The sequence below is a fragment of the Rutilus rutilus genome, assembly GCF_951802725.1.
Source record: "Rutilus rutilus genome assembly, chromosome: 22".
Taxonomy (NCBI): Eukaryota; Metazoa; Chordata; class Actinopteri; order Cypriniformes; family Leuciscidae; genus Rutilus; species Rutilus rutilus.
Genome location: NC_140227.1, coordinates 31082998 through 31098067, shown reverse-complemented (window position 1 = coordinate 31098067; position 15070 = coordinate 31082998). Strand labels below are relative to the sequence as shown.

The 15070-nt window shown below is 38.2% G+C and overlaps 1 protein-coding gene across 1 annotated transcript; it reads left to right on the top strand.

The window, feature by feature from the left end:
- Positions 1-3674: 3674 nt before the first annotated feature.
- LOC311282216 (uncharacterized protein) lies at positions 3675-11213 on the top strand (the record flags this gene model as incomplete). Its single annotated transcript, XM_084395850.1, has 4 exons — positions 3675-3916; positions 7911-7951; positions 8468-8850; positions 10996-11213. 4 exons carry the CDS (start codon positions 3675-3677, stop codon positions 11152-11154), a joined length of 825 nt encoding a protein of 274 aa, XP_084251976.1. The 3' UTR covers positions 11155-11213.
- Positions 11214-15070: the final 3857 nt, after the last annotated feature.

The window sequence follows — 15070 nt, the reverse complement described above, 5'->3', positions numbered from 1 at the left end:
TTAAATCTAATCCTTGGTTTTGCCCCTTTCCATACAAATCTACTCACTTGCTCATCCCAATTAGCAAACTGAGAGTCGGGTATTACAACTGGTAGAGATATAAATAAGTACAACAATCGGGGTAGCAGGTTCATCTGTATCACCTCTATCCTGGAATTAAAATCTAAAACTAGGTTTGTCCATTTTGTCAGATCCCTCTGTATTACCTCATTTATTTTACTATAATTGGCCTCGTATAATGTACTGAGTTCTCGCGTCAAATAAATCCCTAAATATTTAATTTGTTCTGAGTCCCATTTAAGTTTGTATTTTCCCCTAAATTGATCAGCTGGACTGTAATTAATACAGAGGACTTGAGTCTTGGTGATATTTAATTTGTAGCCTGATTTTTCTCCAAAATCTTTTAAGATGTTTAAAAGTTTGGGGAATGTTTGGTCAGGATTTTGTAGATATACTATTACGTCATCTGCAAAGAGACTTATTCTTTGTTCTTCATTGGACACCATTACTCCTTGGAGCTCTGATGTTTGTCGCATATATTGGGCCAGAGGCTCAATAAACAGGGCAAAGAGGGAGGGGCTTAAACAGCAGCCCTGCCTGCTTCCTCTGAAGGGCTCAAAGTTGTCAGTTAAATCGCCGTTTAATTTAATTCTTGACAACGGCTTATGATATAAGGCTTGTATACACTTAATATTAGAATCATTGAATCCCAGTCTTTTTAAAACAGCAAAAAGATAGTTCCAACTCACTCTATCAAAGGCCTTTTCGGCATCAAGGCTTACTAAGACTGTTGGAATATTTTGTTTTTTAACTTCATTAATTATGTGTAAGGAACGTCGTATGTTGTCTTGGGCTTGGCGCCCCTTAATGAATCCCGTCTGATCCTCGTCTATTAAATCAGGAAGAAAAGACTCTAATCTTTTGGCTATAATGGAGGTAAATATTTTATAATCAACATTTAGGGTGGAAATTGGTCGATATGATTCACAATATTCACAATTTTTCCCCTCTTTTAATATAACTGAGATAATAGCCTCCCTCCATGAAGGGGGACACTTTGCATATTTTAGAGTATAATTAAATGAGTCCAACAGTAAAGGAGTCAAGTCGTCTTTAAATACCTTATACCATTCATTGGGAAAACCATCACTCCCTGGACTTTTATTGCTTTTCAATCTACTTATTGCCTTATCAAGTTCTACTTTAGTAATAGGTCTAGATAACATCTCGGTCTGGGAAGTTCCTATGGAGGGTAGATCTAAATTTGACAAAAAATCTTCCATTTCGTTTTCGTCTACTTGGTCCGATTGGTCATACAAGATTTTATAATAGGATTGAAAGGTATCTTTAATTTTTCCTGGGTCATAATTTAACTCTCCAGTTGAATGATCTCTAATTTTATTAATTGAATTTCTCATTTGTTGTGATCTTAGACGTCTTGCCAATATTTTTGTCGCCTTCGGGCCTGATTCATAAAAGGTTTGTTTTATAAATCTCATTTTCTTTTCAATCTCTTCTTTTGCTAGTTCTGACAATTGATTTCTCAAATCTTTTATACTTTCAGCCAGCAGTACACTTTTATCTGAATGCTGCTTTATTTCTTGTTCTCTCAATTGTTCTTCTAATTTGGCCTGAGTTAGTCTTTTCATTTTATGCATATGTGCCGTTCTTGATATCAATTTGCCTCGCATAACAGCTTTTACAGTATCCCATAAAATTATTGATTCTATTTGATCATCCTTGTTATCAGAAATACAGTCTTGAATTTCTTTTCTCATTTCTTTCACCACCTTTTCATTATTGATGATGCTGACATTCATCCTCCATGTTGTTTTTCTAATTAGATTACTTAAATGAATGGTTAAATGGATAGCATTGTGATCTGAAATATCTGCTATTCCTACACTACAGTCTCTGACACAATGTCGATCAATAGTATTCATCAGGAAAAAATCAATCCGCGAGTGGACCTTATCAGCTGCTGAATAGTGAGTATAGTCTCTTTCTAGTGGGTGGAAAGTTCTCCACACATCGAACAGATCCGCCTCCTTTATTAGTTTTTTGAGATCTTTTGATTTATTACTAATATATCTTTTTTTGCTGGTTGAATCCTTAGTCTGGTTTAAAACAGAGTTCCAATCTCCTCCACAAATCAAAACTCCCTCACTGATGGAAGAAATCTTATCAAATAATAATTGAAAAAACTTCCGATCACCTTCTGGAGGTGCGTATACATTCACTAGAAAAACGATTGAATTGTCAATCCTGCCTTTAACAATCACAAATCTACCGTCCTTATCACAGTCTTCCTCAATCAAATCAAAGTTAACAGAATTAGATACAAGGGTGATAACTCCTCTCCTTCTGCTATTTTTATAAGCACTAGAGAAAGAATTTCTGTAGCCAAACTTTTTAAATTTATCATGTTCTTCTTTTGGCAAGTGAGTTTCTTGGAGGAAAATCACCTGTGCTTTATACCTTTTTAGTTTAGTTAGTAACCTGCTTCTTTTAATTGGATTGCCAAGGCCATTTACATTTATTGAGACAATTTTAAGTTCACCCAAGCCACTCATGTTTAATGAGCATAATGAAAGTAAACCCCGCAAACAAACATGAACTAAGAACAGTAACTTCAAAAACAATACAAACTGAACGATACCTGTGACTTCCATTCAGTGGGTAAACTGTCTGACCCACCATGGTCTTTCCATGTCCAATCATGGTTGGAAGGTCTAGGGCTAGATCTCCAAAAAAGGGAGGACCCTATGCAAGGGTTGAGAGGCGTAGGAATCACCTCCATCCTTAATGTCCAACGTTATAACGCCATCTACAGGTGCCACTCTACCTAGACAGTGAATGAGCGAAGTCTCAAAAGTTGAATTGTGATTATGAAAATGTCCATATCCTAGAAATCAGATTCCGCTTCTATGAAACTCCTTCAGCCTCACTTTTGCCCTTTGCGCTGTTGTAGATACATACTCCTTGGATGATTGGCCCACCTGCTGCCATCCGTCTAACTTTTGGAGCCAGATTTCCGCGTCTTCTTCCGTTGCAGCCGGCAACTCCACCTCGAGTCCTCGCCTCTGTAGCTCTAGCCCAGCTTCGCGTGCGGTGCAGTATACTTTAGCGCCGTCCTTCCAGTGAATACGCATATTTGTGTACGGCGTTTGAAAGCGAATGCCTTTCTCCTTCAGCACCTTTTTAATCTTTTGATACTCCTTCCTCTTTTGGACAACTTCTGATGCATAGTCGTGGTCAAAAAAGATGTTCCTGCCGTTTAATTGAATTGAATCTAAAATACATTATGCTATGATCTTTTCTAAGGTTATCTTTAGTTTAAATACTCAATTTACTTAACCTTTGTTTTCCAGAAAATTCTCTTGACTCATCACAAGCTGTTCTCATCTTTAGCCAGCACCATGTCTAACGACCTTCAGGAGTTAAAACTAGTTCAATATCAAACATGTTTCCCTGCCCATAAGGCAACCAACATCATGTTCCTTGTATAAATTAATATGTTTTGTAACTGTCTCCATAACAAATAATGACAATCACCTCACGATCTCAGCTGGCTCTTGAAAGCTCATTTCCATAAGCTCTTTATCTGTAAACTCAATCAGGGTGTTGTCCCCTGGCAGACACTTGTCACAATGAAAGACAAGTCATACAATTAAATGCGTTTTTCTGGCGAGTGGTCCAGAGGAACTTACATTTCTGGGTCAGACTGCCGTAACTTCTCACAGCTCATCTCCCCTCTCAATGATCTGCTGATGCTGGTGGCCTCTCTCAGTCAATCAGCGCCTCTCTCATACCCATCTCACATAAAACACCTCCATCAGGAGATGCCCAGTGTTTGTGGCGTGACCCCCTGCCTTAGGTTGTCCTCTGGCCAAAGAGGATCTTACCCGTCCCTGGGGTAATCACTTCGTACACACTGGTAACCGCTCTTTCCCATCACGAAATCAGTTTTCCTCAACAGAATCAGTTGTTTTCTGGAGCTTAGCACATTCAAGAGTCATCAGAGCCATTCGGACTGCAGTGTTCACACAGGGAGACAGGTTAAATAACCGCAGTATTTAATCACTTAAATTCATTAATCATCTTAAAGGTAGCAACTTAGATGCTTAGATTATAGTCAGCGAATTTAGATCACAACCGTACATTCAGTGTACTGTTACTTCTGTAGCCGGAGCCATCGGCCCTGTTTAATGGTGGAGGCTAATATCAGACAAAGAAGTGGTCCTAAAATAAACTAGTCAAAAATGTCACTTCTATCATTTAAGGTCTGCATTATTATTTTAAAGACTTCTTTTAAATCATTCAGTTTTATTTCTAAAACATTTACAAATTGTCCTCTAAATTGATCAAATCTGAACTGCCTGTAGCATGATTTGTTTTAGCTTTTCCATATCTATGATTTTCAACTGAAACACTGTGCTTTACACAGGCTCAGACAACAGCTTTCAGCTGACATTGAATGAGAGAGAGACTCTTGAGGCATTCAGGACTGGTACACTGCATTCTCATAAACCTTTAACTTCAGACTTTATCTACCATCTTTTTTAACTCTAGGCCATCTTAAGGCATCTTTTCCATAAATTACATGTATTGTAATTTAGACATTACAAATTTCCACTCACAATGAGTCTCTGTTGCACTGAAACTGTGGCAGTTTCAGTCACAGCACATGCCAGATTTAGATAAGCAAATTGTTTCAGCAAACCACAAGCTTATCTTTTAAAATCAACATTAACAAGCTGTTGTTTAATCAAATGCCTTTTTTACACATTTTACATTTAGCAACTGTTAATCCTGTAACACTGCTTCTGTTTATTTTATCTTAAAGAAATAATAATAATTATTCTAGTTCTTAATAACGTTTCAAATTTCATTAAAATTTTAGTTGTCAGGGTTTCAATTACCATAATTTAATACCCGACTTCAATGTTTTCTCTAGGAGTTTATCAATCTGCTTCTATGATTCATACTAACTTTTGAGGCTGCGCTCTCTGCCTGTGATAATTTTTTTTGATTATCATCATCAGCCATTGGAGCTGATGAAGGTCCTGCTGCTGCAGAAAACATATATATCTTATCTTGACACATTTTACAGCGTCTGCTTGAAGGGCCTGTATCTATTTTTCACGCTGTTTCTCTGCACATTCCTTGCATTTCTTCTCCATCTCTCAGACTATTTTGACAGATACACACTTGACACTGCACGCTCACTCAAAGCCCAGAGGGGGAGGTGTTTAAAGATGTGATTGGGCCAGCCCAGTGTCAATCAAGAAAACAACCAATGGGCCGCTGATCTACGCGTTTCATGGGCCGGTCTGTCAGTGGAAAAAAAAACTAACGCTTACTTTTTTTTTTGACCAATGCATTACACCGGCATTAACCCAGCGCCGTCAATTAAACAAAACAAAACGAATGGGCCGCCGATGTACGAGTTTTATGAGCCGTAAAAAAAAGATATATCGGCCCAAAAGCATGTCGGCCCACCGGGCATTTGCCCGGTATGCCAGATTACCAGTCCAGCCCTGCCTACCATTTACAGTTACAGTCATACAATGGGCATTTACAGTCACTGAATGACCCCGCTGAACGCAATAAAACACTCATGCCTACAGTCTTATCACTCTGATCTTTCTAACAGATCCACCCTACTTTACACCCCTGAAACAGTGTGTTCTATTCAGGAAATGCAAACAGAGCCACTGATAAGCAGTTCTCTGCATTTTCCCCCCACTGTCCCACTTATCTCTACTGTTTCACAGAAGCCACAAGATTCCCTAAATCTTGTTCTCAGTCTCTAAATTACACACAGCTATCCTAGATGCTTACACCTTCAACTCTTGTTACAAAAATATGGCAATCTATTCTTAAATACCCTTGTTTTAATAACATTAATAAAATAAAGCACATTCACATCATTATTATTGGCAGAACATTAATTTTCATAAGCAACACGGAAAATCACAAAGTTTCACAAAGTTTCAGATTAACTTTAGTCACACGTGTCTAGGGAAATTATCTCCAACCCATAATTTCCTTTATAAAACAATATATTTTCCTTAAATGGCTTAATATCAACAAAATATCCAATCTTTGGACATTTCTAATTTGGTATTATCATCAACAACACTGATTACAAAACAAGTATACATTTAACATCCAGAAGCTGGGTTGAACAAGCAAGCGCTGTTGTTATACCCCCAGCATAGCTGGACCCTTTAGGTTCAAAAGACAATGGTGGTCAAAATAAACATCATTTCAATAATTATTTTACCACTAAAATATAGAATTTTTCCCCGTTTTGCTTAATGAGACATTCCTTATCTTTTCCTACATGCCAGTTCCTTCTGCATCGACTCTGTTCTCTTTTATTTGCTTCTTTTCCATCCAACAATTCACTGTTTGTAAATTCTATCAATAAAAATATTCTATCTTTCCCTAAATGCTAATTCTTTCTGCATTTATTTTCGTTTTCTTCTATCTTCTTCTTCAGTTCAACAAACTACTGTCTGTTCACAGTTTTACACTCATGAACAAACTACAACAACCCTTTTGTTAAACAATTATCCGTTTCTCAATTTCTTGCATGCTTTTCTGGCCGTATTTTTTTCCATTTGACCGAAAACTGGTGTATAAAATGATCTGGTTTAGGCCTACTGTTAGATGACCCCATATTGGCTGAATCTCCTCTCTTGGATTTTTACTTTTGACGCGCGTCTTACTAATCTGTCAAACGTCTTCAACAGATCTGACTTTTTAACCCAAAATCGGACAGGTTTTAGCAAATATGCTTCCTGTAATTAAGGTTTTACTCAAAATCTTTCCGTGAGCACTTTCTAGCGCCTGATTAATTCTGGTTCACCTTATTAATCAGTGTGGCTCTTCTGTCCGTGTGGCTCTTCCGTCCACGTGTGGCTCTTCCGTCCGTGTGGCTCTTCCGTCCACGTGTGGCTCTTCCGTCCGTGTGGCTCTTCCGTCCACTTACGAGCTAGTTTTCGGCATCCATCGAAAAACCTTCTCTGCCCGTACCAAAGTTCCAGCCACTATGGTTCACTTACAGTTATATCAGATTACACCACACAAAATAAAATAATTTAACTGTCTCTTCCCCGAGATGCTTTTACTGCCACCGAGTTCTTTCTGATTCCAGTGGGTTCCTCCTGGCCCTGATAGCAGCTTTGGCTCTTCTCTCTCAATTCGGCGAGGTAAGACTAAAGCCTTTTGTGCTTTAGGGTGATCAGTCCGTCAATCCGCTTTCTCAGGACCAGAAGAAACCTCATGGAATCCGACTTCTGACACCAATTGTTGAGGCAAAAACAATAACTAACAAAACAGCATCAGGCATAAGAGACATCAGGATTCAAATTGTTCTTAAAAGATATTTTAATTCCTGCAAGAATGTTCCCAGTCCATCTACAGTCCAGCTGCAGGCGGAGTGAGACCCAGAGCAGAGGTTGGCCAGCATTTTTATAGTGTTCTTTTCAAAGCTATCTCTTGTCACCCACCCCAAACACAAAATACAGCCAAAGAACGCATGGCATTCCTTTGTTAAATCATTGAAAATAAAATACAAAGAAAAGATACATTTTTCCATAACAACTGTCACAGAAAGGAAAGCACAGGATTGTGGGATATCAAAGGCAGCGAAGGATACATCTATGCTGCCTTCAAAAACCGATCAGATGAAGGAATCTCAGAAGACGAGAATTTAAACATGATTTAGCCCGTTTGCATCTTCAAGGTGTATACACACATTCTTCCTGTGAGTTGACGTCAATCTTTATGACTGTCAGACGACACGAGAATGTCGATATACACGAATAACTAGAAATGTTGAAGTCAATGGGTGTTTGATTACCAACATTCTTTAAAATATCTTTTTCTGTGTAAACCAGAACATACAGGTTCAAGAACTCGTACAGGAAACAACTTGAGGGTAAGAAATTACAACATTTGTATTTTTGGGTGAGCCATCCTTAAAAAAAAGAAGACCAACAAAATTACTAAAACATTAATTCAATTTAAAATGAAAAATATAAAAATAAAAATGTAAAAATATTAATTAAACCTATAATAGGATCTTACTAAAATAACTCTAGCATCACGCAAACTTTCCATATTGACATCTGTCTAATTTGATGAGCTTCTACCGAATGGCAGATGAATTTGCAGCAGAATACCGAATATATTTGATTAAACATGATTTTGGACATTAAAAGATAGGAAATCTTTTCTCACTTTCATCAAAGGTGCATGTTTTGCTATACTATTCTCGATTAAAGTAATTGCATTTTTTTCTGATTTAATTACATTTTTTACTTCATGGTTAAAACACATTTTTAAGCTTGATCAACCAGTTATTACTGTAATGTTCAGTAAAGATGAAGCAATGATTACACTGAATCTCCACTGTCTGAACCTCCTCAATAAGCTGTAAATCACCTCCCATTAGAGTCCTTTAAAACTCCATCACCATCAGAGGACGAGGTTCATGAAAAAACAAGACGGCAGATTCACCAGCAAGAAACCAAAGAGATCACGAGTACAAGAGAAGACATGTACAATCAAGGACCAACAATCGGGACAATAAACCCCTCATTGAGTGACTTTCCAGATGAGAAGAATCCATCACAGCCCAGGATGGGTCCGCCTGTGCCAGGCATGCCTATATATCCACAAGGTCCAATTCACACCGGGGTCACGGTTCAGCCCACTGTCTTCATGACCTCCACACCAGCGCCTGTTAATTTGCCGGATTACTTGTGCTACTCCATCTTTACTCTGCTGTGTTGTTGTTTCCCACTGGGAATCGCTGCCGTCATCTTCTCTATCTCTGTAAGTATTTGCTCTCACTTCATATATAGCTTGGGATACACACTGTAAAAAATGTACTGTAGAATTTACTGGCAAAAAAGTTGCCAATAAAGTCCTTTAAAAATGTTGGAAATTGCTGTCAAATTGATTACAGTATAATACTGTAAAGCATTTTACAGTTAAGCGAAATGAAATTTCTAAACTAAAGTTGCCAATAAAATCCTGTAAATACCCCCAAAATCCAGGAGGATGTTTTAATAGCTTAACATTTAAAAAGCATTTTTTTTTTTTTTTTTTTTTACAGTAGACTGTAATATATTGACTTAAATGCATTAGGATAAACACTATCTGAATATATTTACAAATGGATAAAAACCATGTCAAGGGTGTTGCAAGTTAAAGGGATAGTTCACCCAATACTTCTGTCATCATTTGCTCTTTCATGTTGTTCATGTTGTTCCAAAGAAGATATTTTGAAGAAAGTTGGGAATCAGACAGCTGACTTCCATAGTATGGGGAAAAAAAAAATACTGTATACTATGGATACTATGGAAGTCAATGGGTGAACGATCATCCCTTTAAAGACTTTCTTTGTCTGACAGAAAGTTTAATATATATATATATATATATATATATATATATATATATAGCTTGAGATAATGCACTTTTACACAATATAACACTTTATAGAATGTGATGACAAAAGGTTTTATTGAGTTGATCTTCTTTGTGAACATATTGTGATGCAGTGATATTTGCATAAACTCTAATTACATTAATGACTAATCAAATGCCGGGAAACCTTACGGTCATGTTGCAAATTAAACTTTAAACTTCCTGCAATGATGTCATCAGGGATGAGTTATGAAACCCGGTCCCAGGGCTAAATTATGAAATATGCAGTAACGCCACGTTTACACAGAAAAAATGTGCTTTTCACTTCTCCCATAGTGTATGATTGCAGAAAAAATATATATGTTTGTACTAAACATTGATGGAGCAACATATTTTGTGTGAAAATAAATCACAAAAGTGGTTTATTTTGTTTAAAAAACTTATGAATGAATGAGGTGGCGAGACACACACGTTTTTAATAATGTCTAAATTAATACTTGTTAAAAACAATCACTTTAGCAAAGTGTGCACCTTTTTCTGTTTATTTTGATAAAACAATTCATTTTTGTTCAATAAATATACTGTCATTAAAATATGTTAATATAAAAATATATTTAAAAAATACATTAAAAAGTAAAGATTCTCAAAGCATTGAATGAGATCCCATAATGATTAAATATAGATTTACAGTTGTAACATTAAATCATATTTTATTATATTATAGTATCTTACATATATATATAATTATAATTTTTTTTTTTAAATATGATGGTTTCATTATGAATATGGTGATTAGCTCTCAGATGGACACCCAACTTAATATTGCTATGATATTTCCCATCTGAATCTAACCATATCATTATGGAAAAGTTAGTCAGCTGTTTATTATCATGTTAATTATTGGTTAATTAGACGCAGCAGGGGCGCCTTTTACCCCAAATACTATACTTTACATATTCATCCGCTATTGAAAAACTGTTGCTTTAATTATCTTGAACAAAACTGAAAATCACTAAGAAGACCTTTGTCTCAAAATCAATAATCAAAGTCAATCATTTTAGTGATTATCATTTGCTACTTAAATCTACAACATTTTAACATATTAGATCAAATTAGTTTAGAATGGAGTCAAGGATCAGACAAATTTCCACGTGCATCTCGAAAAGCGGATGTTTTGGAAAGTGATGTTGCAAGTTTTTGTGCCATCTAGTGGTTTAGAGGAAAATAAACTCAAAGTAGTCTTTTACCGCGGTGCGCCTTTAGCCCCGTTGTCTCCTGCTCCGTTTGCAGTGCGCATCTGATCAGCGGCTGCCCTACCACAAACACAACATTTATTCATTATTCTCATTATCTCTAGATGTCATAGTCATCTCATCAGACAGCTGGATTCTCCTTTTACACCAGAGATTACAGCATAATTAGGGTTACTGCTCTGGATAACTTTGGATTTGCATTTGGAGGCATCAAAAGCAATGGCATTACAGAATGAAAAATGCAGATTTTTTTGTATGAAATAAAACATGCATTGACGGTTTGATTGTTTTTTTGCAGACTCGAAATGCTAACATGGCTGGACAGCAAGATTTAGCAACCAAGTCCTCCAGAACGACATTGATCCTGAACCATTTCGCTCTCGGCATCGGCCTCGCTGCCCTCGCAATCTACATACTGATCATCCTCCTCTCACTGCACAATAATGGCTTTTTTTAATGCTGTATTCTGCTTCACATGCAGCTAATCATTATTTTACCAAATAAATGACAAATCACAAGTGGTGTGCGTTTTTTATTTTGTTTTAAATTATTTGCATTTAAATGTATTCAATGTATTCTCTTGATTAATGTATTTTATTTATTTATTAATCCGTTTTATGAATCTTTTTAATATCTTCATTGATAGTATTCATTTAATCATCTTTATGTTGCATTATTATTATTTTTAATTTTTTACATGTTATTGATTTCTTTAATCATTTATATATTTTCTACAATTTCCTCTGATAAGTTTGTTTGTTTCCAAATGTAAGATAAGATATTTTCCATCAGAATTGATTATGTGATGTACCTTCGTATCAAAATATTAGGGGTTAGAATCTTTTGGTACCTCACGATTCGATTCAAAATCCCACTGAATGAAATGTGAACCTTGAAATTTATTTAAGAAGTGTAACAGTTTAGAAAGTCGATATTTGAAATTTGTGAATCGATGCGAATCGGTAGAGAATCGTGATTCATATGTGAATCAATTTTCCCCCCATAAAATCTGTGTTTCCATCTCTGCAGACCAGTGGCGGTCCTGAGATTTTCTGTTGCAGGTGCTATGGGGATGCTCAACACTTAAGAGAAGGTGCTTTGAATTTTGGGGCGTTTTATTATGGAGGTCGCATCGGACCACCCTTGGTATACACATGCGTACACGCCTGCATTAATTATACTCGTTCTGCGACTATAAGCATATATATACTGTATATGTAAAAGTATTCAACCCAAGGGCTATACAGTTGACGGGCGCAACTACCCAGTGTCAGAGGGGTATGCAGCAACAATTTTGGCAATTATCAATCTGATGCAGCTCCAACCCATATTCAGTATGCAAATTAAACAAAGAAAAATTCAAACCTCTTTTAGTTACAGTGTCAGTCTTTACACTACTACATAATAATAGTTATAATATTAATCCCATGATAGTAATAGTCATATATTGTAAAACAAATGCACTGAAAAATAAAGGAAACTTTCATAATTAGTTTTGTACTAATTTCTATACTTGAAAGAGTATATTTCTATACTTCACATTAAAGATGTGATTGGGCCAGCCCAGTGTCAATCAAGAAAAGAACCAATGGGCCACTGATCAACGTGTTTTATGGGGTGTCAGAAAAAAAACTAACGCTGACTTTTTTTGACCAATGCATTACACCGGCACTAACCCATGCGCCGCCAATTAAGCAAAACAAAACGAATGGGCTGCCGATGTACGAGTTTTATGGGCCGTTAAGACAAAAACAAAAAAAAGTATGCGATGTATCGGCCCAAAAAGCACGTCGGCCCACCGGGAATCTCCCAGTAGTCCCGATAGCCAGTAGCCTACATGCCTGGACATCACACTAAATCCTACCTACCTGTTGCCTTTCACCATCCACTTATTTAGCTGCTGTCGCATCAATTGACATGCCATCTCCTTTTCCCACTTTCTTTTTCTATTTTTAGCCCCCGACAGCTTTTTTGCTTTATCCATCTTTTTCGACGACTCAATACTCGGTCCTGCCCGCTCGCGATTTTTAAATTATTATTTAATTCCTATTTTTAACAACATGGAAAAGACTATTCAAACATGACATTAAAATATAAATATAAAAAATTACAGACATTTCTTGGGGGTGCTGGGCAGGTGCTATGGCTATTATAGGGGGAGCTACAGCACCACCTAGCTCCTCCCTGGCGCCGCCACTGCTGCAGACATGAGATAATGCAAGATCTGCCATATTCTCTTAAAGGTCAAAACAACCCCTCGGTCAGGCCGACCTAGCCGTTACACCAACTACGACATAATGGATAAGTCTGTTTGACTTTTTCTTATCAGACCAAAACATATACGTTTATGAGGATGTAAGTTTCCTGTATATTCCTTGCTCTTCACTTCTGCTTCTTCTCTTCTACCTCTCCTTTAATTCTGCAAATATCTTACTTCTGTTGGGTCTTTCTTTCTCTATAATCTGATTTTCACAATCTTCATCTGTTAGATTCAACACTCTGGATTTTATTGTAAACTATTAATTACTTGATTAATTTGTTTGTCTCTATAATTTCAATTATTGAATTTTAGTTTGAAATCCAAACCTGTGGCTGTAAGAAATTAATTGCTTACATTTCATCTATTTTTATCACTTGAATTCATATAGGCTATAATCAAGACAGCACAGTGGCTGCACTGTCAGCTCACAGCGAGAAGGTCTCCTGTTCGGTTCTCCATGTGTCAGTGTGGGTTTCCTCCAGGTACTCGGCACAGGTAAATTGGCGATACTGAAGAGTTTGTGTATGAGCCTTGGGCCATCCGTCCAGGGGTCTGTTTCCCGTACAACGACGTAACTTGCTGCTGAACTACCATAGTACGATGCATCATTGAAGAAATCAACTAGCTAGTCACAACTGTTTCCCGAAACCATATTGGTCGCAAATTGGTCGTTCAACCACGTTGGTTAATGATGTCACGCCGGTGCTGGAGTAATGACGTCTCGGTTACGTATGTAACCCTCGTTCCCTGAGGGAGGGAACGGAGATGTTACGCGACGTCACCGACGTATTTGGGATCACTTCAGGGAGTCCTAATCATCTCCGAGTGTATACAGAACGAGCTAATGCACATTGGCGTGCGAGATTTGCATTTCGTGCCCCGCAGCGCGGGTATAAATATAAGCCTTGGACGGGAATCGTAGATAACCCCGCCAGGAGGCAGCGGACACCAGACACAGTTGCACCGCGACGGCCCGCTCCACCAGGGGGATATCCATGTTCCCCTTTGCTGCCCCGACATCGAGGGTCGTGAGGAGGTACTAGAACAGCTTCTGGCAGAATTAGGTGCCGTCCACGTTCTAGTTCCTCATGTACCTCCGGGAAGAAAGGCACCGGGGCGGCTCAGCCAACCTAGAAGCTTCAGGACACGGTGGAGGATTCCACGCGAGCCCGACCTTTTCGGCGGCCTGGGATAACATAGCTGTCGACTTTGGGTCCGTCTCGTGCAACGCCACTCTCCCAGAAGGAGGCAACACAGCCGAGTCTGCATCTCCAGAAGACTGAAGCTCCCCCTCCGATGCTATGATTGACATCTGATCGTCAGCTGGAGCCCCGAAGAAAACGACCATGAGAGGGACCAGCGAGCTCCAATGGAAGCTCCACGCCTTGCGGTGTTAGAGAGGCGTGAGGGGCCCACGGAGGCAGACTCGGCGAGGAAGCCATCACGGTGATCCTCAGGTCACCCTGGCTAAGCGCCGAAGTAGCCCTATGGGTACCAGAATAGGATCTAGATCGGGGCATAGGCAAGGGGACTCAACCTCCATTGAGGTAAGCAAGTCTCAACCTTAACACCAAGATAGACATCCATCTAGACAACTACACCAAGGAATAGTGCAGCCTGCTGTACACTCTCAAAAGGAACGCCCTCAAGACCGACACAATGAAATTCACAGTTCTGTGAAAACAGCAGTTGTTTGAACTGTAAGCTCGCAGCCACCGCTGTACGCGCCATAACCAATGCCAAGAAAAGAGATCCAAAGCTTGTGAAGTCTGCAGCACTCTTGGAGAGAGAAGTGTTCACAACTCGGCTCCGAAGCGAAAGACAAAGGTGCGTGCATCCGCTTCAGTTTTTATACCCGTGCTGCAAAATCTCGCACGCCAATGTGCATTGTCTCGTTCTGTATACACTCGAAGATGATTGGGGCTCCCTGAAGTGATCCCAAATACGTTGGTGACATTGACGTAACGGAATCTGTTTGAGATTGAATTAATGCTAGATGTTTTGCTATAAATTACGGGCATGGCATCTGAGGATTATTTCTAATTTTTCTCAGTTATTTTGCTATATTTTCAATCATACAATCAAACAAGAAACTCTGCTTCTAACCACAGGT